Below are 26,016 nucleotides of genomic sequence, written 5' to 3' on the forward strand. Positions count from 1 at the left end.
CATTTAAAGTATTCCAATACTACATAAATTTTTCAAAAAAATAGGAAAAAAAGAGGTCCTACCAAATTTCTTCCTTCTAGAGAGTTAAAACAGAAAAACTATAGCAACATCTTTTTTTATTTAAAAAAGATTTTTCTTCATTTTGAACTTAAATACAAAAAGACAAAAAAAAGATCATTTGCACATATACAGCACAACATAAAGAGGATTCAATATAAAACCATGAATTTCCATTTCAGACTTTAATTTTTTTAAAACTATGTAATAAATATTACACATTTTTTTCAAAGCTACCCTGCTTTTCTGTACTTCCTTCTTAAGTTCTCTTTCATTTTCTGCTGTGCATTTATTTTTTTCTCCTCTCCCCACCCAACCCAAGAGAAGGCTACTACTAGACACAAATATGTGTGTGTAAAACCATGCTATATATACTTCTATTGAGCAGTTCTTTCTCTGGATATGGAGAGCATCTTCCTACATGGTTCCTTTGTGGTTGATCTGGGTATAGTATTCCATCACAATCACATACCACAACTTGTTTAGCCATTCCCCAATTGATGGGTATTCCCTCAATTTCTAGTTCTTTGCCACCACAAATAAGAGGTGCTATAAATATTTCAGAACATAGAGGTTCTTTTTCCTTTTCCCCACTTTGGGAAACAAACCTGATAGTTGTATTGCTGGGTCAAAGAGTACCTACAGTCTTATAACTCTTTGAGCATAATTCCAGATTGCTCTCCAAAATGATTGGATCAGTTCACAGTGAATGAGTGTCCCAAGTTTTCTGTATTCCATCCACCATTTGTCACTTTCCCCTTCTATCATTTTAACCAATCTGATAGGTGTTAAGATGATATTTCAAAGTTGTTTTAATTTGCATTTCTCTAATCAGTATTGAATTAGAGTATTTTTAAAAAGATTACATATGGTTTTGATTTCTTCCTCAAAAAACTACTTGTTCATATCATTTGACCATTTATCAATTGGGGAATAACTCATATTTTTATAAATTTGACAAAGTTCTTTATATATTTGAGATGTAACACCTTTAACTGAGAAACTGTCTATACATTTTTTCTCCAGCTTTCTGTTTTCCTTCTAATTGTGGCTACATTGGTTTTATTTGTACAAACTCTTCTAAATTAATGTAATAGAAATGATCGATTTTATACTTCACAGTGTTGTCTCTTGTTTATTCATAAATTGTTTTCCTATTCATAAGTTTGATAGTTAATGAGTCCCATGGTCCATTTTGACCTTATCTTAGTAAATGGCATAAGATACTGATGTGTGCCCAATTTCTGCCAGACTGCTTTCCAGTTTTCTCAAATTTTTTTTTTTTACAAATAATGAATTCTTATTCCCAAAGCTTAAATCTTTACATTTGTCAAACACATGGTTCCTATAATCATTTGCTGCTGTGTTTTATGTGTCTACTCTGTTTCATTGATCTACCTTTTAATTTCTTAGCCAGTACCAGATAATTTTGATAATTACTGCCATATAATATAGTTTAAGATCTGGTACTGTGAAACCTCCTTCTTTTGCTTAAAAAAAAATTAATTCCTTTGATATTCTTGACTTTTTATTCTTCCAAATTAATTTTGTTATTATTTTTTTCTAGCTCAGTAAAATAGTTTTTTGGTAATTTAATCAGGATGGCATTGAATAGATTAAATTGTCATTTTTATTATATTGGCTCTGATTACCTATATACAATTAATATTTCTCTAATTATTTAAATCTGACTTTATTTTTATAAAAAGTGTTTTATAATTATTTTCGTGTAGTTCTTGGGTTTGTTTTGGTAGGTATATTCCCAGGTATTTTATACTGTCTACAATTATTTTAAATGGGGTATCTCTTACTATTTCTTCCTTCAGGGTTTTGCTGGAAATATAAAAAATGCTGATGAATTATGAGGGTTTATTTTATATCTGGCTACTTTGTTAATCACTGTTTCCATTTTTTGTTGAATTTTTTTTTTTTTTTGCTTTTTAGAGGGCAATTGGGGTTAAGTGACTTGCCCAAGGTCACATGGCTGTTTTTTTGTGTTAAGTGTCTGAGGCCGGACTTGAACCCAGGTCCTCCTGACTCCAGGGACGGTGCTCTATTCACTGTGCTACCTAGTCGCCCCTTTTGTTGAATTTTTAGGATTTCTCAAGTATATCATCATATCATCTGCAAAAGAGATAGTTTTATTACCTCACTGCCCATTCTGATTCTTTGAATTTCTTTTTCTTAATGTTATTGCTAGCATTTATAGTAAAATATTGAAGAATGATACTGATGACAATGGGCATTCCCTCAATTTCTTGTTTCACTCGCTCTTATTAGAAAGGCTTCTAGCTTATACCCATTGCAAATAATGCTTGCTGATGGTTTTAGGTAGATGCTTCTTGTCATTTTAAGGAAAAATCCCTTTATACCGATGGTCTCAAGTATTTTTAATAGGAACAAGTGTTGTATTTTATCAAAAGCTTTTTCTGCACTGTTGATATGGTTTTTTTCTACTTTTGTTATTGATATTATCAATTATATTATAGTTTTACTTATTTTAAACCATCCTTGCATTTCTGGTATAAATCCCACTTGGTCACAATGTATAATCTTTGTAAGATATTGTTGTATTCTCCTAGCTAGTATTTTATTGAAGATTTTTGCTTCCATATCCATTAATGAAATTGATCTATAATTTTCTTTTTCTGTTTTTGTTCTTTCTGATTTAGGTTATCGTTATCATATTTCTTTCATAAAAGTAGTTTGGTAAGACTCCTTTTTTTGCCTATTATTCCAAATAATTTAATATTAGAATTAGTTGGTCTTTAAGTGTTTAGTAGATTTCACTTGTAAATCCATTTGGTCCTTATGCTTTTTTTTTTCTTTTTTTTTAAGCAATTGGGGTTAAGTAACTTGCTCAAGGTTACACAGCCAGTTATTTCTGGGTGTGGGGGTAAGTATCTGAACCCGGATCAGATCCCAAGTCATCCCAACTCTGGGGCTGGTGCTCTTACTCACTGAGCCACCTGGCCACCCCTCTGATGCTTTTTTCTTAGGAAGGTCATTTACAACCTGTTCAATTTCTTTTTCTAAAATACCTTTATTTAGCTATTCCATTTTTTCTGTTCATTTAGACTTCGTATTTTTCTAAGTATTCTTCCATTTCAATTAAATTGTTACACTTATTGGAATTGGGCAAAATAACTCCTTATAACTGGTTTGATTTCATTTTCATTAGTGGTATATTCACTCTTTTAATTTTTAATATTAGTGATCTGGTTTTCTATCTTAAAAAAAATCATATTAACCAATGATTTACCTATTTTACATTTTTACCATAAAAGCAATTCCTAATTTTATTTGTTAATTCAATGATTTTCTTACACTCAGTTTTATTAGTCTCACCTTTAATATTTAGGATTTCCATTTGGGTGTTTTAATTGGCAATTTTTAATTTGTTCTTTTTCTATTTTTTAAAATTGCACACCTAATTCATTGAGCTGCTCTTTCTCCTTTTTCTTAACATAAACATTTAGAGATACAAATTTTCCTCTGTTTACTACTTTTGCTACATCCCGCAGGTTTTGATATGTTGTCTTATTACTGTCATTCTCTGAAATGAAATTGTTTCCATAATTTGTTCTTTAACCCACATATTCTTTAAGATTCAGTTGTTTAGTGTCCAATTAGTTTTTAATCTGTTTCCATGGAATCTTTCTGAATATAGTTTTTATTGCACTGTGATCTGAAAAGGATGCATTTAACATTTGTGCTTTTCTACATTTAACCATAAAGTTTTTATACCCTAATATGTGATCAATTTTTGTAAAGATACCATGTACTGCTGAGAAAACAGGTGTATTCCTTTCTATTCACATTGTTCTCTCCAGATATCTACTGTATTTAGCTTATGTAAGATTCTGTGCACCTCCTTAATTTCTTTTTTTGGTTAGATTTATCTATTCTGACAGGGGAAAGTTAAAGTCCCCTACTATTATAGAATTATTATCTATTTCTACCTGTAACTCATTTACGTTTTCCTTTAAAATTTTAGATACTATAGCCTTTGGTACATATAGGTTTAGTATTTTTTTTGGTCTTTATTAATTTGTTTACTTTTAGTTTACAGGATTCATTTCCACAATTCCTTGAGTTTCAAATTTTCTCTCCCCCCTCCCCCCCATGGTGGCATACTATCAAGTACAGTATCTGCAAATACTTTCACATTAGACATTAGTCAGTTTATAAAGGATTGTATCAGATGGAATGAACAGTGGGAAAGAGGAAACAAAACCAAACAGGAAAAAGAAAAAGATCAGGTAATTTGCTTCGATCTGGGTTCAAACTCAGTTCTTTCTCTGGATGTAGACATTGAGGTTTAGTATTGATATTGCTTCATTTTCTTTGGTACCTTTTATCATAAGGTAGTTTCCCTGTTTATCTCTTATTTCAAAACATTTTGGCTTTAACTTTGTCTGAGATCATCATTGCTACCCTACTTTTTTTAAAACCTCAGCTGAAGCATAATAATTTCTACTCCAGCCCTTTATTTTAACTCTGTGTATCTCTCTCATATTAAACGTGTTTCTTCAAAACAACATATTGTCAAATTCTGATTTTTAAGCCATTCTGCTATCCATTTTTGTTTTATGAATAATCCATCCCATTCAAATTATAATTACCAGTTGTATATTTCCTTTCATCCTATTTTTCTTCTCTATTATCCTTCTCACCTCTTTTTATTAATCTATACCCCCAAATAATTCTGATTTACTTCTAACTACTACCTTTCTAATCTATACTCTTTTAAAGAATCCCTCCCCTATCCTTTCCCCAACCCTCCTTTTTTTCCTTAATCCACCCACTCTTGTAAGAATTCCTCCCTTATCCTCTCCCTCACCCTCCTAATTCTTTATCTACACACCCTTTTAAAAGTCCCTCCCTTTTCATGTCCCCTCATCCTCCTATTTCTTTATGAATTTAGAAGACTTTTATACGCTTTTAGATGTATGTTATTCTTTATTTTAACCTAGTTCAGAGGAGAATAAGGTTCCGAAACTACTAGCTCTCCATCCCCACCCATTTCCACTGTAACAGTTCTTTCATTCATACCTTGTTTGTATATTTGCTCCATTTTACCTCTGCCTACCCAATTTTATTTTTTAGAATCATCCCATCATACTCAACGTCAAGCCTTCTATGTATGCTCTTTCAAAACTATGTAATGATAACATAAATAATGATAACATTCTTAAGAGTACATATAACATTTCCCCATATAAGAAGTAAACAGTTTGACCTTATTCAGTCCCTTATAATTGTTCTTTAATGTTTACCTTATGAATCTCTTGAATCTCATATGTCATATTTTCTGCTGAATTCTGGTCTTTTTGTCACAAATACTGAAAGTTTTTCAATTCATTCTTTAAATGTCCATAAAAAAAAAAGATTATACTGAGCTTTTCTGGGCAATCTATTCTTGGTTGCAAACCAAGCTCCTTTGCTCTTCAGAACATAATTTTCCAAGACCTTTATCTTTGGTCTTTTAATGTAGAAGCTGCTAGATCTTGTGTTATATTGACTGTATTTAAAGAGTTTTTTTCCTTGTTGCTTGTAGTATTTTTTCCTTAACCTGGGAACTACGAACGTTGGTTATGATGTTCTTGTGAGTTTTCATCTTGGGATATCTTTTAGGTGGTGACTGCTGGATTTTTTTCATTTTTATTTTACCCTCCCATTCTAGAACTTCAGGACAATTTTCCTTAATGATTTCTTGTAATATATCTAGATGCTTAAAAAAAATTAACTTTCATGTAGTCCAACAATTCTTATATTATCTTTTCCTCAATCTGTTTTTTTGATCAGTTGTTTTTCTAATGAGATGTTTCACAATCTCTTCTTTTCATTCATTTTCATTTTGTTTTATTATTTCTTGGTATCTTATAACATCATTAGCTTCACCTTGCCAAATTCTAGTTTTTAAGGAGTTATTTTCTTCCTTAAGTTTTTGGATCTCTTTTTCCAGTTGGTTGACTTTCTTTTCTTAACTTTCTTAAGATTGCTCTTTTTTTTTCTAATTTTTCCTCAGTTTCTCTCATTTGATTTTTAAAGTCCTTTTTAAGCTCTTCCAACAACTCTTTTTGGGCTTGTGATGATTTGGCATTTTTTATTTGAAGCAGTAGTGGCTTTTTAAACTTCATTATCTTCTTCTGAGTATGAACCCAGATCTTCTTTATCCCCACAGTAGCTATCTATGGTTGGATTCCTTCTCCTTTGCTTACTCGCCTGTCCCTAGGGCTTGTTGTTTGTTGATTCAAGGGAGTCTGCCTGGAGATGTTTGTACTTCAATTGGGCCAAAACTCTGTACCTGGAGGTCTAGTCTTTCTTGATGTCCTCTCAAGTTGTCTTAGGAAGCAAACTGCTTTACTCCAAATTTTAACTATTTCTGCCACTCAAAATTCACTTTGAAGTGACATTTTATTTTGTTTGAGGGAGAAATTTCAAAAGCCTTGTATTTCCTGCTGGTATTATGCTGCCATCCTCCCAGAATCCTCTATATAACCAATATCTGATGAGTATTGATGCAAAAATTTTAAATATAATATTGGCAAGGAGACTACAGCAAGATATCACAAAGATCATATACTCTGACCAGGCTGGATTTATGCCAGGAATGCAGAGTTGGTTGAACATAAGGAAAACTATAAATATAACTATCCATATTAATAATAAAAACAAGAAAAATCATATTGATAGAGTAAAAAACATTTTTTTGACAAGATACAAATCCCATTCCTATTTTAAAAGAAAATTAGAAAGCACAGGAATAAACAGAGCTTTCCTTAAAATGACTAGTATTGATCTAAAAGCAAGAGTCAGTGTTATCTATAATGGAGAAAATCTAGTCTTTCCAATAAGACTGGAGGTAAAGCAAGGTTGCCCATGATCACCTTACTATTCAATAAAGTGCTAAAAAAAAATTCTAGCTATAGCAATAAGATAAGAATAAGAAGTTGAAGGAATAAGCATCAGCAAAATTAAAACAAAATTATCACATTTTTACAGATAATATAATGGTTTACTTAAGAGAACCCTAGAAAATCAATCAACTAGAAAACTAATTGAAGTAACTTCAGCAAAGTTGTGAAATAGAAAATAAATATACAAAAATCATCACCATTTCTTTTTTTTTTTTTAAGCAATCGGAGTTAAGTAACTTGCTCAAGGTTACACAGCCAGTTATTTCTGGGTGTGGTACTAAGTATCCGAGCCTGTATTTGATCCCAGGTCATCCCGACACTGGGGCCGGTGCTCTTACTCGCTGAGCCACCTGGCCGCCCCTAATCATCACCATTTCTGTATATTACTGACATAATACATTGGGTAGTGATAGAAAAAGAAACTCCAATAGAAACAACTACAGACAGTACAAAATCCTTGTCATCAACCTGTCAAGACATACACAGGAACTATATGAACACAATTATAAAACACTACACAAATAAAGACGTCTAGACAAACATTAATTGTTCGTGAGCAGGCTGAGCCAAAATAATGACGATACTACATGAATTTACTTATTCAGTTTCATATGAATGAAAATACTAAAGGATTATTTTTTAGAAAAAAATAATAAAATTCTTCTGATAGAACAAGAGATCATTTCATATTTCAAGAAAATTAATGAAAAAAGTGGAAAAGAAAGGGTGAGGGGGGTGTGCCTGGTGGCCCCTGACACCAAACTACACCACAAAGTCATAATAATTGAAGCAATTTCGTACTGGTTTAGAAATAAAGAGGTTGATTAGTGGAATATATTAGGTATAAAATGTGCAGAAACAAATAAGCACAGTAGCCTAATGTTTGATAAACACAAAGAACCCAGCAATTGGGGCAAGAGTTTATTCAACAAAGAAATTGAAATCAGTGTAGCAGAAATTAGGTATAGACCAACATCTCACATTGTAAAATAAGACAATCACCAAATGGGTATGATTCAGACATAAAAGGTAACATTACAAACAAATTAGAGAAGTATGGAAGAAATCACCTTCCAGATCCATGGATAAGAGAAGAGAGTTCATGACTGGATGAGATACAGTTTATAGGAGGTAAAATGGACAATTTTGATTACATAAAATTAAAAAGTTTTTACACAAACAAAATTAAAGCAGCTAAAACTGAAAGTAGGAAATGGCAGGGGGATCTTTGTGGCAAGTTTCTCTGGTAAAGGTCTCATTTCTAAGATATAGGGAACTGAATCAAATTTATAATGAGTCATTCCCCAGTTGACAAATGGTAAAAGGCTATGAATAGAAGTTTTCAAAGAAAGAAATCTAGATTATTAATAGCCATATTAAAAAAAGTTCTAATAATTAGAAGTATGAACATAAATTAAAACCACTTTGAGTTACCACCTCTTAACACGTTGACAAAGTTGACAAAAAAGGAACATGACAAATAAAGGTAATAATGTGTCTGTGGCTGTGTTGGGAGTTGTGAATCCATTCCAATTGTGTCCACTATTCTGGAAAGCTATTAAACTGTGCATATTCCTTGAGCCTGGGCAGCTAAGTGACATAGTAGGATAGAGTGTAGTCAGGAAGACTAATTTTCTTAATTTCAAACCCAGCCTTAGACGTTTACTAGCTATGTGACCTTGGGCAAAAGTCACTTAGCCCTGTTTGCCTCAGTTCTTCATCTATAAAATGAGCTGGAGAAGAAAATGGCAAACACTCCAGTATCTTTGCCAAGAAAACCCCAAATGGGGTTAGGAAGAGCTGGACACAACTCAAAAATGACTGAACAACAACTCTTGGACCCACTGATAGCACTACTAAGTCTATATAGCCAAGGAGATAAAAGAATGATGAAAAGGGCTCATTTGTATAAATATGTTTATAGTTAGCATTTTTGTGGTGGCAAATAATTGGAAACAATGGTGGTGTTCATCAGCTGGGGAATGGTTGAACCAGTTATGGCATGAAGGTGATGGAATACTATGGTGTTGGAAGAAGTGACGAAGGGTATGATTTAAGAGAAATCTAGATATTTAAGAACTGATGCAAAGTTAAGTAAGCAGAACCAGGAAAGCAGTTTATACAATGACAATAATACTGTAAATGCAAACAATTTTAAAAGACTTAGGAACTCAGGTCAACATAATGACCAACCAAGATTTCAGAATACCCCTGAAGAAAGGATGGACTCAGAGTAAAAACTGAAGCATATTTTATTTTGCATGAATATGCATATTTTTAATGGATTTTGGTTTTCTTGCTTTCTTCATGGGTGAGGGAGAGAATTCAGAACTGAAAATAAGGTTGGAAAAAAAAAAAGCTTTCCTGTTGGGCTGCAGATTATATCCAGTATAATAAGACTGTGAAATGTCTGTAAGCTCTCTCATACTTCTTTGCCTCTTGATTATGTTATAAACAGAAATATGTACCTTCTTTTCTCTTACTTTGGTATCAGCATATAGTCTAACTGTGTTTGCAGTATCTGTATGTGTGTATATGTTTACAAAGGGGAGAGGTCAAGGTTTTATGATCTGTATGGATGTATGCATGTATCTACACCCATATATATATATACATACATACATACATACATATACACATGTAGGGAGAGGGGAGAGGAGAATGGTTAGACTTGTTACTTCATCATTGGGGGCACACTCCCATCTCAGTGTGTTCTTTTGGACACTAACAGTTTAGAGATCAACCCCCCCATCAGCTAGAGTGAGGAATACATTCTAATTGGCTTTGACGTCTTCCTGATTCTAAGACTGGCTCTCTTCCCAGTAAGCATGCTCTTGTACTTACATTCATTTTTTCAATCTTCAGCCATGTTTTCTTTAATATTTGTGTAAAGTTACACAACGTTCATTGTATTTACGGCCTTTTAAAGCATGACATATATTATTTTAATAAATTAAGGGAAATAAACTACCCTAAGTAGCATATCAAATCTATGACAGTAATATAATAAAAGCACAGAAATGACTTACTTAGAAACTTGTTTTCAGAGATTTTTGGCTGATGGGGCAATAGCAAGCCCTGCATTGGCTGCAGCACCGTCAATTTCTCCATAACTGGGTGTCCAGTAATAATGTCTTTTAATGCCATGAGAGAGCTCAGCAAGATACACACAGTCATCCACTACATAGGGCTCCACGTCTGTATTCTCTGGTTTTAAACGACCTGACTTTATTAAGTTTGAAAATGCCTAGAATTTTAAATAAACAAATGGTATTTGTAGGAGATTAACAATGTGGTTCAAGTTTCAGTATTTTAATTTCTACCACATTTTATTACAAAATTTAAAAATTAAGCCTTTAAGTTTTACGGGGTGCGAGGCTTTATAGGTATAATTTCATTACTTGTTTAGCATCACACAATCAAAGTATTCTAAATTATTTTAATTCATGCTGGGAAAGGTATTTCTCAATGTCTCATATGTTATTTTTCCTTCTTTATCTTTGAAATCCCTTCAATTTCATTGCTGGTTCATAATTCTTTGCAGTGTTCATTCTGGTGGCTGGGCACTTCCACAGTCCTGCAGCAGTGCAAGATTTAAGATTCCTTCAGGACTTGAGCCACTTGAGAGAGGTCCCTCCACAGAAAACAATACATCCTATTCCTTACCACTTTTCCCATTAACTTTGCCCTCTTAGAAGGTACCTTGGGGGCTGGGGTTTGGGGAAGGAAACTACAGATGCTCCTGTGGCTTTGCATTTTTTGCTCCTTGGGTTAGGCAGGAAAGTTTCCTCTCTCTTCCCTCTCGAAATGTGCTCAAAAATTCTGTTACTGGGGGGACCCCCCTTCTCTCAATCCTAGTCTCACATTAGGTACCTTTCTTCCCATATTGGGAAGAAATACAGTTCTCAAGATCTGCAACTTAACTCCCCTTGCAAGACAGTCAGCTTAATCATACCAAAAGCACAATTACTTTTATGTATTTTGATGAGTACCCTATAGTATCTTGGAAATCAGACCTTAAAGAATCTTGATGCAAAGATTTTTTTCCTAGCCTGCTTCACTTTTAATTTGAACTACATTTTGATTGGTGCAAAAACTTTTCAGTCATATGTAATCAAAATTGTGCATTTTTATCTTCTATGATTAATGATATTCTATGATATTAATCCTATGATTTGCTCAAAAACTCTTCTCCTGTCTATAAATTTTTTTGCACTTAATAATATTTTATTTTTTCCAGTTGCCCGTAAAGATAGTTTTCAACGTTCATTTTTTGTAAGATTTTTTTTCTCCTCTCCCTTCCCTCACTCCTTCCAAGACAGCAAGTAATCTGATATAGGTTATACATGTACAATCATAGTAAACATATTTCCACACTAGTCTTGTGAAAGAAGAATCAGAACAAAACAGGAAAAACCACAAGAAAAAAACAAAACAAAACAAAACAGTCTGCTTCAATCTGCATTCAGTTCTTTCTCTGGATGTGGATAGCATTTTCCATCATGAGTCTTTTGATAGTTGATCATCGCACACTGTGGCTGTTACTGTGTACAATGTTCTCCTGGTTCTGCTCACTTCACTCAGCATCAGTTCATGTAAGTCTTTCAAAGTTTTTCTGAAATCTACCAGCTCATCATTTTTTATAGCACAATAATATTCCATTACATTCATATACCACAACTTGTTCAGCCATTCCCCAAGTGATGGGCATCTGTACAATTTCCAATTCTTTGCCACCACACAAAGAGTTGCTATAAACATTTTTGTACATGGAGGTCCTTTCCTCTTTTTTTATTATCTCTTTGTGATATAGACTTAGTAGTGGTATTGCTGGATAAAAGAGTATGCACAGGTTTATAGCCCTTTGGCCATAGTTTGAAATTGCTCTCCAGAATGGTTGGATCTGTTCACAATTCCACCAACAATGCATTAGTGTTTCAATTTTCTCATATCTCCAACATTTATCATTTTCCTTTTCTGCCATGTTAGCCAATCTGATGGGTGTGGGGTGGTTTTTAATTTGTATTTCTCTGATAAATAGTTAAGACTATAGCTTTAGTTTCTTCCTCTGAAAACTACCTATTCATATCCTTTGACCATTTATCAACTGGGAATGACTTGTATTCTTATATAGTTTTCTTAATACTGAACCAGTCATGTATTCTTGGTACTGTAACTGACTTTTTTCAATAGTTTATTAAATAGTTTTGCATCAAGATTAATAAGGGACATTGGTTTATGGTTTTCTTTCTCTGTTTTGTCTCCCCTTGGTTTAGGTATTAAGATCATATTTGTATCACAGAGAGGAATATGGTAGTATGCCTCCTTTTTCTCATTTTGGCAAGTAGTTTATGGAACACTGAAATTGTTTCTTGAATGTTTGATAGAATTAACTTATAAATCCATTTGCTTCTGGTTTTTGTTTTTAATTTTGGTCCTTTGGAAACTCATTTATGGTTTATAAAATTTCCTGTTCTGAGATTGGGCTATTTAAATTCTTTATTATTTTACTAGTCTATTTTACATTTTTGCAAATATTTATCAATTTCATTTGTTAACAATTTTGTTCTCATGTAATTGGGAAAGGTAGTTTCTAATAATTTCTTTTCTTTCTCCTTCTCTTCTCCTTTCCTATTAAATTTTAGGTATTACTGCAGCAATGTGTGTGTGTGTGTGTTCAATCTTTCTTTGTCCAATTCAGATGAGAGATATTCCTGCTCCACTAAATCCGTCCTTTATTCTTATATTATTGACATATATTTTAACTATGAAAAAATATGTTCTACCTCCTTCATTTCTTCCTTAGAACATTCCCCTTTCCCATTTTTTTCTTCTTTTAAGGCCATAAAAATAGAACAAAGCCACCCCCCCCAATCCCCCTGTATCATTAGTTCCTTCTATGCCCCTTGACACTGTTAGGATTCAGAAATGACATATTAGTACTTCATCATCATTTAGCCCCTTCTAATACGTAGTTAAAATGCAATTTATCTGTATATGTTTGTCTTGAATCCTGTATTTGTATTTTAAAGCTTCTACTTAGCTCTGGTCTTTTCATTAGGAATTCTTCAAACTCCTCTGTTTCATTAAAAACCCATTTTTTTCCTTGTAAGATTATACTCAGTCTTGGGGTGGCTAGGTGGCTCAGGGAATAGAGCACTGGCCCTGGAGTCAGGAGGACCTGAGTTTAAATCCAGCCTCAGACACTTAACACAAAACTAGCCATGTGACTTTGGGCAAGTCACTTAACTCTAATTGCCCTACCTTCCCCTCTCAAAAGAAAAATTATACTCAGTCTTGTAGAAGGCATTTTTTTTGTTGTTGTTATAAGCCTTTTCCCTTTAAAACATTATATTCAGGGTTGGCTAGGTGGCACAGTGAATAGAGCACTGGCCCTGAAGTGAGGAGGACCTTGTAATGGAAATGCAAATTTAAAGATCCCCTCTGCCCTTAGGCCCTTTGATAGGCTTAAGAGACTCTGAGAACCTTCCTTGATTTGAAAATATACTCTGCCTCCTAATAGGCTGAATGTGGTCACATGGAGCCTGTGGCAGGAGGCTTGGTTTTCAGGAATGCCCACACCTTGATGCTGTGTAATTGGGCAGCGGGTCAAGAGGGTGGTTACATTCTCTGAGCCAGGAGAAGGCTATATAATCCCTGATGTGAGGCTTTGCTTTGGGGCTCACGTTGAGAAGTGTTCTGTGATTTGACCAGATGAGACTCTGGGAAGCCATTGTTGAGAGCCCCCCGGCTTTGAAAAATCCAGATGTTGATTTGGTATGGATGTGATGGTTGGACAGTTTGGAAACCTGTCTACTTGATCTGTTTCTCTGTCTTGATAATTCTGTCTGTATACTCTGAAGTTGGGAGTGCTGACCTTTTTCCTCTGAAGTAGGTAAACGATATATGTTTGACTGATTAAAGTAAGCTTGTTAACCCATTTTGAGTTGCTTTCCTTTATCAAAGCAGATCCAAGAACCTGTGTTGGCAGCCACCCTGGGGAAGCTTGGGGTGCTTGCTGCTACAGACCTGAGTTGAAATCTGGCCTCAGACACTTAACACTTACTAGCCATGTGACCTTGGACAAGTCACAACCCCAAATGCCCTTCAAAAAAAAAAAAACAAATGAAACACTGTATTGCTTCCAAGGTTTTTTTTTCCTTTACAGTTGCAGATTCTTGGTCTTTTGTGATCTTGACTGTAGTTCAGTAATGTAATGGGATATAAGAACCTCCTCGACCATTAATAGGCCTCATGTGGAACCCATTAAAGGAAGCTTAGGGGAGGCTGGCTTGTATAAAGGCCTTTATTTTAACAAATTAAATTTGTTAAATTAACAAATTAATTAAATTAACAAAAGACTTTTGTTAATTTCTGATTAGGCACTGAGTAAAGAGGGTTTTTTTTACTCTGGCTCTACAAAGGGTATATATACTCCGAGGTGAGCATTTTGCTTTGGGGCACACTCATTGGAAGAGTGTTCTTGTGCTTTGACCAGATGAGATTCTGGGTAGGCATTAAGGAGCATGCCTCTACCCCCTTTGAAAAACCCAGATGTTGGTGCTTCTCTCTCTGGTAACTGTGTATATATTACCTTGGTCAGACAGTTGGATCTGTCTGTTAATCTGTGCTAATTTCTCAGACTGTTAGAAGCCTGGTCTGTTGGTCTTTATTTCTCTGCTTGTACTTCCTCTGAAGTTCAGGGTGCTGACTTTTCCTCTGAACTAGTGAATGTAATTTAAAAAGACTGTTGACCCTTGAACAGCCATCTTTCCTAGTAAAGCAGATCTAAGAACCTGTGCTAGCAGGTGTGCCAGTGTAGTTGTTGCTACAAGTTCTTGTATTTGAATTCTTTATTTCACTTTTTCTTTGATCTGGAAAATTTGGATTTTTGCTAGGGCATTTCTGAGGGTTCATTTTAGAGTTTCTTTCAGGAAATAAGAGGTATTTTCTTTCTGACTTACATTGCTGTCTGGTTCTAATAAATCTTACTAGTTTTCATTTATGATATCTTGAAATATGGTATGCAGGCTTCTTATTTTTGGTGATAGTTTTTAGGGAACCTGATGATTCTTTAAATTGCTTCTCCACCCATTTTCAAGTCAGTTATTTTTAGTAGTATGTACTTCAAATTTTCTTCTATTTTTTCCAGTCTTTTGATTTTGTCCTCATATTTCTTGTTATATCATGGAATTGCTGGGTTCTGTTTGATCCATTTTATTTTCATGGGTTTTCCACCTTCTGTTACAAGCTATTTTTTCCTCCTTCCAGTTCTTTCCTACAGAGCTCACATGCCACTTTTAATTCTGTTTTTAAATCTCTTGTTTCATTTCTCTCAGGGATTTTTCTAGTTCTTGTAGCCAAGCCATTTTTTTCTTTGATGTTCTGCTTATAGTGTTTGTAGTGCAAGGGTGTTAAAGATGTGGTCTGTGGGCCTTATGGGACTCACAACACTCCAAAGTGTGGCCAAAATCAGATTAAATGTAATTGGGAAGTATTTAACAAAATAAGAAAAGATACAGTAAAACATAGATGATATTAATATGTGATTTTCTCAATCTGTGGTCCACAGAGATCCCTATGTACCGTGTCTGTGTGCAGTTTAATGGCCCCCATTTCTATCTGAGTTTGACAACACTGTTGTCCAGTCCTTCTTTTCTTTTGGATTTGTCTCTTATGTATACCTAGATACATGATATTTTATTAGTTCTCTTATGTATACCTAGATACATGATATTTTATTAGTGCTTGGTACCTTCTTCTGTTTACTCATATTTCTACTCACAGTTCCTGATCTAGTGTGTGGAGCTAGGACTAGGCTCCATTCCCTCCTGCATGCTTAAATGGGGTTAGTCAGGTCCTGTTGGGTTCTGTCTTTATTTTCCTGAGTTCTTTCCATTGCCCTCTATTACATCTTGTATTGCTGCGCTATGCTGAGTGCACTTGACAGACTCCAAGGCCCCATCAGAGCTCTGTAGTTGGTTGTCCCAGGTCAGGGCATTGCCATGATCTTCTACCCCTGATGAAGCTTTCTGGTTGGGAATGCTACTTTCTTTCATGAGGTTCCCCAGGTTCAGGCATCCTGTGATTTTTTTGTTGCTCCTTCCCCCATGGGTTTCCCCAGTCAGGGTGCTGTCACTGACTTCTCGCTTCTTAACCAGCACTTGTGCTAGATTCTCTGGAAAGAGGCTTTTTGTGGTTTCCACAGCCTCTATCTGCCTTGCTATATGACCCTAGACTGGATAAAGGGGCTTACTCCTGTTTCTCTTTGGATTTCTTGGTTGTTGTTCAATTTGGTGCTCTTTTCAGATCATTTAGGGAGCACAAGTAGGAAAATCTTTTGTATAACCAACTTATGTAGGAAGTGTGGCTCTATTTTGTCTTCTATTTCTTTACAAGCTTGAAGTGAAAGAAATAATCATTTATTAAGCATTAACCAAATGTGAGGGAGGTATTGTCCTAAGTTCTGGGGATACCTGCCTTCAAGGGGAGAAAACATAAATAACAAAGTATACATCAACAAAGACGGATCAAAGAAACCTTATCTATTGAAATTTCAATCACAGAAGTCATCAATTAAAGTAGGGCTAAAAAAAACTTCAAGTTTTTTATCAAAATTTTTAAATCTCACAAAGGGAATCAGAATCAACTCTGACAAGATGTAGGTAACATGAATACGTCTCATAGGAGTATCTTTTTTTTTTTTTTGCTTTTTTGGAGGGCAATTGGGTTTAAGTAACTTGCCCAAGGTCACACAGCTCGGTTTTATTTTGTGTGTGTGTTAAGTGTCTGAGGCCGGATCTGAACTCAGGTCCTTCTGACTCCAGGGCCGGCACTCTACTCACTGTGCCACATAGCTGCCCAATAGGAGTATCTTCTAATAAAGAAAGGGGATCATAAAATGTAAATAGTGAAAAAAAAATATACTTACCACACATGTTTCACTATCAAATTTGTTTCCCCAGATGTAAATATTCGTAAGTGTGGTATTTGTTTTCATTGCATCTGAAAAAGCAGTAAGTCCTTTTCCAGTGATGTTATTGCTCACTATAGATAACCTAAAAAGAAAATTACAGTATATTAGGCTCACGGAAATCCAAAGATCCACGAAGAATTACAAATTCATGATGTATTAAATATGTTGCCAAGATAATTTGCTTGATATAATAACATATTAGCATTAGTCTTTAAAGTGTTTCATGGTTTGTGGCTTATAATTATAGACCATTTATTTCTAGAAATGTAAGAACTTAAAATTATCCACAACTGGATGCTTCAAAATAGAATGCCTTTTAATTGAGCTATACTTTAATAAATAACAAAAGATTTTTTTTAAATGCCTGACCTTTTTATTTGAGTGTTATGATTGAAGAGTTATATAGAGTTAAACCTATTTAAAGTCTCCGTTGAAATGTAGCAGGGACAGATGGAGGGAAGGAGTATTGTTAAGTGGGTGGGGCACTTCAAGACAAGAATCTTATTGGATGAATTGACAACAAACCTCCTGACTACTAGAAAGACCAGGCGTCATTAACACCAAGGGCAGGAGCTGGAGAGTGAGCCTTTCCCTTCTGAACACAGCAAATACATTTTCCTTCAATGCAGTTTAACCGTACTCACATATAATGCTACAGACATTCCTCCTTTCTCGTTCAGCTGGCCAAGATGCCAAAAGGGAAGATGGTGGCTCCAGCCTCTGCTGTAGTAAAGAAGCAGGAGGCCAAGAAAGTGGTCAATCCTTTGTTTGAGAAGTGTCCCAAGAACTTTGGCATTGATCAGGACATCCAGCCCAAAAGGGACCGTACTCGATTTGTCAAATGGCCTTGGTACATCAGACTGCAGTGCCAAAGATCTATCCTTTATAAGCGTTTGAAGGTTCCACCAGCAATTAACCAGTTCATCCAGGCTTTGCATTGTCAGACAGCTACTCAAATGATTAAACTGGTTCACAGTTTAATAAAAGAGACAAAGCAAGACAAGAAGCAAAGGCTGCTGGCTCAGGCTGAACAAAAGGCTGCAGGCAAAGGAGATGTCCCCACTAAGAGACCACCTGTCCTCAGAGCAGGTGTTAACACTGTTACTACCCTGGCAGAATACAAGAAAGCACAGTTGGTAGTGACTGCACATGACGTGGACCCCACTGAGCTAGTGGTCTTCCTGCCTGCCTTGTGCCGAAAAATGGGGGATCCTTACTGCATTATCAAAGGTAAAGCGAGACTCGGTTGCTTAGTTCACAGAAAGACCTGGACAAGCATTGCCTTCGCACAGGTTAACCCTGAAGATAAGGGAGCCCTGGCTAAGCTGGCAGGAGCCATCATGACCAATTATAACAACAGATATGATGAAATCCATCAGCGCTGGGGTGGCAGTGTTCTGGGTCCAAAATCAGTGGCTCACATCGCCAAGCTGGAAAAGGCAAAAGCCAAGGAACTTGCAACCAAAGTGGGTTAAATGTATATTTGATTTTTCCCTACTTAAAAATAAAATTTTAAACAAACAAACAAAAAAGACATTCCTAGAAATAAAGTATCCTAAATGATGTGAATTTTCTGGTTTAATTCTTGAGAATGATTTATAACTAGAATCAAATAAAGATTAATTTTTAAATTATTTTCAAAACCAAGAACAGACCAGAATATATTTTCATAATTTATGAGGTACAGGTGAGTGTCTAAGTATTCAAAGCCACAAGAGAAACTTTTGGAAAAAGAGAAAAGCCTAAAATAATAACAACAATCATCATCATCATTTAATGATAATACAAAGTACTACCCAAAAAATTCAAATTCAAACCTAAAATGGGCATCAACATTAGGGTCCTGTTACTTTTTTCTATGAGTAACAGGATTTTCTGAAGTTAAATAAATCTTAATAATTTAAAAGTCTATACTAACGCTTTCAGACTTGTGTTGTAAAAAGCCAGGGCTTCAGTCACATACATGGAACCCTCATCTTCGATTCTGTTTGAAGAAAGATCTATTACTTCCAATACATTATTCCTTTTTAACAGCTCTCCCAAATATTTCATTGCATCACGAGTTATTTTATTGCTAGGAAAGAAAAAAATGAATTGCTTCTGAAACCGTGTGGTCATCATACTTCTTATTAAATAGGTAGAAAATGTGTTTTTAAAGGACACTTACTTAATAGGTAGCAGTAGACATTCTTAGATGAATGAATGCCTTTCATCAATCAGTTTCTAAGAAAGCTACTTAAAACTAGACTTTAAAAAAATGCTTCCATCCCAATTTATAGAGCTTGTAAGAAACCATTACATAATCTTATTTAACAGTAAAAATTACCCATGAGGGGCGGCTAGGCCAGCCCTGGAGTCAGGAGGACCTGAGTTCAAATCCAGCCTCAGACACTTAACACAAAAACTAGCCATGTGACCTTGGGCAAGTCACTTAACCCCAACTGCCCTCCAAAAAGCAAAAAAAAAAAATTACCCATGTAATGTCATTAGCATATGCTTTATTTGTTGAAATGTTATCTCTGATTCCTCACCAAGATTAAGAAAAAAATAAATCCTTGTAAAACATTCAAAAAGACCATTAAACTTTATAGGCACTTAAAAAAATAAACATAATTGCTAAATTATCCCAGGTGTTACTTTTCACATCACATTCTACACAGGTTTTTCCAGCAGAAAGATATTTGAGTAAACTGTTTCAGACTGTAGGGCTCACTCTGTTCTTACCAGCTGACGTCCAGGTAGCGTAGAGCAGTGTTTGAATAGAGGGCTTTGCACAGCTGCTGCATACCAAAATTTTTAATATCATGCTTACACATGTGGAGTTCAATAAGAGTCGAGTTAATTTGCAACGTGTGGCTCATATGAATGGTTGACTCTTCCTAAAAAGAGACTTTGTTTTATTTATATTTTCCATTCGACACAAAAGCTACTGATGGCTAAATGTTAATGTGTAGATGTGATGATTAATAATTATAATAAATATTCATTCTAGAGAACCTTCTAAACAGATACTAAGTTGTTTTAATTCAGCAAACACTGATGAAGTGCCTTTTACGGATGGCATCTTCCAAACGTCCCTGAGCCACTGTTTACGTTGTATTCTCCCCTCAGACCCAGACCGGTGCTCATGGTCTGACCAGCTGGCCCCAAGTCACTGCAGCACTCAGACCCCCTGTGCCTAATGTTTTTAAAAGATCAGAAACGATCATTAGAAATCCCGGAGTAAAACAGAGCACCTGTTTCCCATTTCTCTTAGACATGGGTGTTAGAGAGGAAATCAGTCTAATAAAAAAGGACACAGCTCAGTTTTCAGGAGGAACGTGGCCTGGACTCCCTGCTTAATGGCACTGTTACCTGAGCAAGTGAGTGAACCTCTATTTGCTCATCTGTGAAATGAGGGTCAATACTTCTATTACTAAGAAATAAAAGAGGGTTATTGTGAAGAAAGCACTTTCTGCCCCCTGTAGCAAATCAGGTTAATGAGCAAATGTTAATCTCTTATTTTGGACCAGGTACAATGTTATGCATAATGTTGTACATGCATCCTTTTTATCATTGGTGTTAAAAGCACCAGTTAAAAGCTGGGGGTGGGGAAGGCCTAAGGAAGACCAAGACTGGTTCTGGTGATCTTCTGACAGTTTTGAGAGGGGTGACGGCAGTAGCGCCTACAGTCTGGGAGTTAAGGAGGTGAAGGCCAGTGAGGAAGCTGAGTGGGCAGTCAGGCACCACTCACAAGAGGTTCCAGAAGTGTCTGCTAAGTGGTAATTCAGGGATGTGGCCTGGGTGTCCATAGTCTGAAATCATGATTACATGACTTGGGTCTCCAGTGGGTAAAGGGACTCTACCAGTCCACAGGACCCTGTTGTCCTGATCTGTAACAGGGAACAAGGATAACTATGCGGGATGGGTTTCTATAGACGAGGTAGCCTATGAAAAGTCGGAAGGGAAGGGTCATTTCTTAATCCTACTTCCATCTCAGACAGCTATGGGCTCTCTGAGAGCAACGGCACACTCTTGACAAACTGATGTTTTCTGTGTTTTTCATTTATCACATTTCTATCACTCAGTTGAAATGTTTGAGAAATAGGGACGGTTCTTAAATAAGTGAAGGAATCTGTCTTCTGAAGTCTAAAGTCCTCTCAGAGGAGGAGAGCTCTGGGGGGATGGGGGGTTGAGGGAATGACACCAGATGTGGGGTCTAGAGACCTGGGCTCATTTCTGCTTAGCCCTTAAGACTGGGAACAAATTACTGAGCTCTCTGAGTCTCATTTTCTAAATTTAAAATGGAGATAATAACACTTGTATTATGTAGCTCACAGGGGTGTTTTGAAGGAAACACTTTGCTAACTTTAAAATGCAATATAAATATGAGATTAAAAAAACACTGTGACCAGTATTGATGTAGGATATTTATTTAAAAAAAAAAAACTGTTTACTGTAGCCTGGAGTTCACAGAAGATAGTTTTTACCTAGCCCCCAAAGATTTTCAAGCTATTTATGAAATTTAAAAAAACTTTTAATATTTTATCAATATAATATTAATTTAATGAACTACTTAACAAGTACATACCTCTTCACTTCTCAGTATAGGGCGGTTTAAATTTATCCCTTTAATCGAATGGTTTGTAGTTAGTACAGTTGCTAATGCTATCAAACTCTGCATCCCCTGAAAATAAGCAAATTCTTATTGTTACAAAAAGACACGATTTTTTAATTACATGAAACATGAAGGAGAATAAAAAACTGATGCTTGAGGAAAGAGGACTGTATCCAGGTCAAGGTGACAACACCCTCAGGCCAGTCAGTGGCCCACTTGTTCAGGCTTAGTAAGCTCTCTACAGGCAGGACTTTTCTAGATCCTGGGGAACCGACTCTTCCACATCTGCCCAGATTCAGGTGTGCTGAGCCAGAAGATGTAGGTAGAGCAGGATCAAGGCACTGGTTCAAACTGGGGGGCCCTGGATACTTGCTGTCATGCTTATCACAGAATAAACCCTATCTCAAGGGCAACCCTACACCTGGATGCCCACCTTCCTTTGGTTGTTTCTGTTCTCCTGGAACCACTCTGAACTAGAGAGAACATCCCAGGCTCAGGATGATGGCCAAGTGTGACCCAGACAACTGAGGCACCAACTGAAGACACAGCCCAGGGATGGGAGGAGGAGGTAAGGAAATGGCTACCAAAGAGGGCCAGGGTGAAGTCTCTTAGATTTCCCATCTTTAGCTTTTTTTTTTTTTTAAAGCAATTGTGTTAAGTAACTTGCTCAAGGTTACACGGCCAGTTATTTCTGGGTGTGGTGCTAAGTATCTGAGCCTGGATTTGATCCCAGGTCATCCCGACACCGGAGCCGATGCTCTTACTCGTTGAGCCACTTGGCCACCCCTCCATCTTTAGCTTTAAAGAAGTTTTTTTATTCTTTGAGAGATTTTTCCACTAATTCATGTGCTAACTTTCCTAATGAGAGGATGTGGTTGTAATTTATTCTTTAATAAATTAGTGTTGTTTTACTCACCAGATCACAGTCTCCCAAATCTAACTTCTCCAATGATGAATTAATTTGAAGCATTGTGGCAAAAAACATTCCACCTTTATTTTCAATCTTGTTCCCAGTCAGTCTTAGGTGTTTGAGAGTTTGATTTCTCTAAGCAGGAAAAATGTGAAAAGTTAAAAATTTAAGTTTTTTAAGTTATAGAATTCCCCTTGAAGGGTTTGGCTTTAATTATCTGAAAAACTGTAATGTAATGCCAAAAGAAGGCAACTTCCCAGGTTCAAAATACCAGCATAGGTGCTCTCTATTTTATTCAGTAACAAACCCAGAACAGAGAAGATCAAAACATGACATCATTCAAAATACAGCATTTACTAAGTGTGATTAAATAATCTACAAGTACTACCCCATCCCAGGACCTTCCAATCATTCAATCAATTACAAAATCTCTGTTCTAAATACTTCTCCACCCCTAGGCTATACCTTAATTAAGTCCACCACAAAGCCCCTCTTCTCAAATGGAGATTAGTTTCCAAACATAAGTAAAATACATTCACTTGCTCAACCATAGAACACAAAAAGGTCAAAAGTTCCCCACCCCTGGATCACAATTGAATCTACCCCAGAGTTACATCAAGTTTAAACACAGCACTTAATACCCAAATGGAGGTCTTTTCTTCATCTTGACAGGAGGCAAGTTCTCAGCAATCTTAGTTCCTGGGGAGACAAGGCTTAGCAAGGCCATAAGATACATTGCCAGTCCCTTCATGAATTTATCCTCTGTCTGTAGAACAGTCCTAGAACCCCTGAACACATTAGCAAAGCCCTCTCCCAGGATTTCTGTAAACATACAACAAGAAAATCCTTCTTCAGGGCTTCTGAACCAACAGAAAGGCTCCCAGACCCCTGCAACAACAGCACTGTCCTTCACCAGTGGACAGTATTCATTCTGTCTGCCGGACAGTCTCCAGACCCCTGCAACAACAGTACTGTCCCTCACCAGTGGACAGTATTCACTCTCAGTACTGTCCCTCACCAGTGGACAGTATTCACTCTCTGTCTGCAGGACAGTCTCAGGCCTTCTTAACCAAATGCCAGGTTCCAGGACTTCTTCAACAGGACAGTCTTTCACCAGTGGACAAATCTGGCAAAATAACATCAAAACAGACAGACAAAGTACCAGCAAAACAGCCATGTCTCCTCAGTCCTTGGCAGCTCAGGGGGCAGGTCTCAAAAGTCCAGGGCAATTCAAAGCGGCCACCAGCAATCTCTTAGTCTCTCTCTCTCCACGAGGTGCTGCTTCCAAAAAGAACTTCCGCCTCTCTCTTGTCTCTCCAAATCTACATCACCAGCTCCTCCCACTTCAGGACTTTCTTTTCACATCAACAAGCCCATCCCACAGGTGAGATTAACAAACTCTGGGTTTTAATACAATCAATTTGAAAACCAAGCCAATACAGGGGAATCTTTAATTGCCATTACTATCACAAAAACATAGGAATCTTTAATATGAAAAATATGCAAATTCATCTAAATGATAAAGTGCTTATTTAGTTAATGGTTTCTACTCATCAGAGAGGAGCTGTGTGAAGTGGTCTTGGGTAACCCACTTAAACCTTTCTTAGTCTCAGGTTCATAGGAACATTGACTTAGAATTGGAAGGGCCCTTGGAAATCACCAAGTATGGCTTCCTTTTACAGGTGAAGGAATTGAAGCCACAAGAAGGGGAGTAACTGCTCAGGATCAAACAGCAGGACCTGAAGCCAGGATTTCTGGGTCCTGGATGGACAGTCCTAGCTGCTAGATGCCTCTCTGAGGGCCCTGCCAGGGCTGGATCCCATGACTCTAAGTCTTCCCCACCAAACCTAGAAGGAGGTCACAAAACATGAAGGTCATCTCTGGCATTTCTGTGGTCAAAAGTCATTAAAGCTCCATCATTTTTACACTTTATTTCTTGACTTTGGGGAATTCTATACAATTTGTGTTTTATTATTTCCATAAATATTTTGCAAGGTTATCTCCAGATGTTTTATCATTTTAACAAATGTATTACTGAAAGTGGTGTGCTGTCCTGGGCAGAGAGCTGGCCTTGGAGGTGGCTGACAGAGACTGACTTTGAAATCCTGGGCAAGCCACTCAATTTCTGTGTCCCAGGCCACAAATCTCAGAGAAGATACTCCTTATAGCTATGAAATGAACAGTCCAGTTCAGGTCCCCCCCCGTGCCGCCCTCCCCCCATACATTATAGTATATAAAAGTAAATGATTCACTGCAAAGGAAGTCCAAGGTGTCCAAAGAATCTGCAAGTCCTGAAGAACTGAAGAATCTCCATGATTCCTTGAAATGCATGTACAAAACACAAATCTGCACCCCATTAAAAAGAGACCATGGCTTTCTGTGCAAAGACACCGACAGGTAAATACTTACATGGAGTGCTTTGGCTATCACTTCTCCCCCATCAGTCTTAATGTCATTAAACATAAGATTTAGGTACGTGATACTTTGGACTTCCTGTAATGAAGAGGGAAAAGGAGCTGTCACTAGTGCATTTGGGGAGTTTTACCAGGAAGGCATCTTTTTTTTTTTGCCTTTTTTTTGGAGGGCAATTGGGGTTAAGTGACTTGCCCAAGGTCACATGGCTAGTTTTTGTGTTAAGTGTCTGAGGCTGGATTTGAACTCAGGTCCTCCTGCCTCCAGGGCCTGTGCTCTATTCACTGCACCACCTAGCCGCCCCAAGAAGGCATCTTTTTTAAAGACAGGTTTATCCATTGTACTTTTTAAGGAGTTTTCCCCAAAAAAGTATTGACAACTGAAAAGAAACACAGCTGGTACAATGCTCAGTTGAATTCCATGAAAAACACCAATGATATAAGAAGGTCAGCACATTAATTTAAACCTAATCACAGCTACTATCTGAAAGAGGAAGGCGGTAGTTGTAGTTTGAATAATGATTTGGCCACTTGTATATTGTGTTTGTCATTCTTGTTTTTCCTATGAGATACAAGGAGCTTGCAACAGATGATTTTGACATTCTCCCTGCAAGCTATGTATGCTTTCTGAGATTAGAGACACTCTGGATGTGACCTGAGATTGTAGATCTGGCCAAAAAGGACAAGATTCCTGAAATTCTGTTAAGACACTGTAGTCTGTGAAGACTAAGCAGTATCACTAAACAAAACAAACATTTTAGGAGTAAAAATAACGCAATACCTCAAGTAGCTTTGCAACATGCTTCGCTCCATCATCAGTTAAGAGGTTATATCTAACATCCAAACCTAAGGGACACAAATGAATATGGGATTGACAACCTTGATAATGCTGAAATTCTGAATACGGCAAGACACAATTAAGTTAAAGCCAATACCTGTGACGTTTTTATGTGGTCTTAAGGTATCAATAAGTGTTTCAAAATCTTCATCTGTGATTCTCTGTACTGGTATTAAGCGGTTATTACCAGCTATTTTTATGGTGATTTCATTTTTATAGCTGAGTAAGAGAAAACATTGTAAAATACAAAGAAGCAGCTCAGGAAAGAAATCAATACAGTCTTTCTTCACGTGCTAAGATGGTG

General features: G+C 36.4%; 1 protein-coding gene across 5 annotated transcripts in view; it reads right to left on the minus strand.

Annotated features, from left to right (window-relative positions):
* The window catches only part of LRRC34 (leucine rich repeat containing 34), a 43,088-nt gene that overhangs the window by 12,756 nt on the left and 4,316 nt on the right, over window positions 1-26,016 (minus strand). The window contains exons 3-12 of one of the 5 annotated variants that reach the window (XR_011167454.1): window positions 25,810-25,931; window positions 25,656-25,720; window positions 24,873-24,956; window positions 22,470-22,598; window positions 21,527-21,622; window positions 19,681-19,835; window positions 18,875-19,030; window positions 16,912-17,038; window positions 15,703-16,379; window positions 10,257-15,664 (exon numbers count right to left, since the gene is read on the minus strand). Coding sequence is in view for 3 of the 5 variants with exons in the window: in XM_069083555.1 (XP_068939656.1) it covers window positions 10,024-10,227; window positions 16,912-17,038; window positions 18,875-19,030; window positions 19,681-19,835; window positions 21,527-21,622; window positions 22,470-22,598; window positions 24,873-24,956; window positions 25,656-25,720; window positions 25,810-25,931 (1,138 nt within the window). In the remaining 2 variants the exon portion in view is untranslated. Of the gene's footprint in view, window positions 1-9,491; window positions 10,228-10,256; window positions 16,380-16,911; window positions 17,039-18,874; window positions 19,031-19,680; window positions 19,836-21,526; window positions 21,623-22,469; window positions 22,599-24,872; window positions 24,957-25,655; window positions 25,721-25,809; window positions 25,932-26,016 lie in introns of those variants that run through there. The other 4 variants (XM_069083555.1, XM_069083558.1, XR_011167453.1 and 1 more) reach the window with 4 other exon arrangements.

The sequence above is a fragment of the Petaurus breviceps genome, unplaced genomic scaffold (assembly GCF_028583685.1).
Source record: "Petaurus breviceps papuanus isolate PSGF00001 unplaced genomic scaffold, PetGlider_PUasm1.0 173, whole genome shotgun sequence".
Classification (NCBI taxonomy): Eukaryota; Metazoa; Chordata; class Mammalia; order Diprotodontia; family Petauridae; genus Petaurus; species Petaurus breviceps.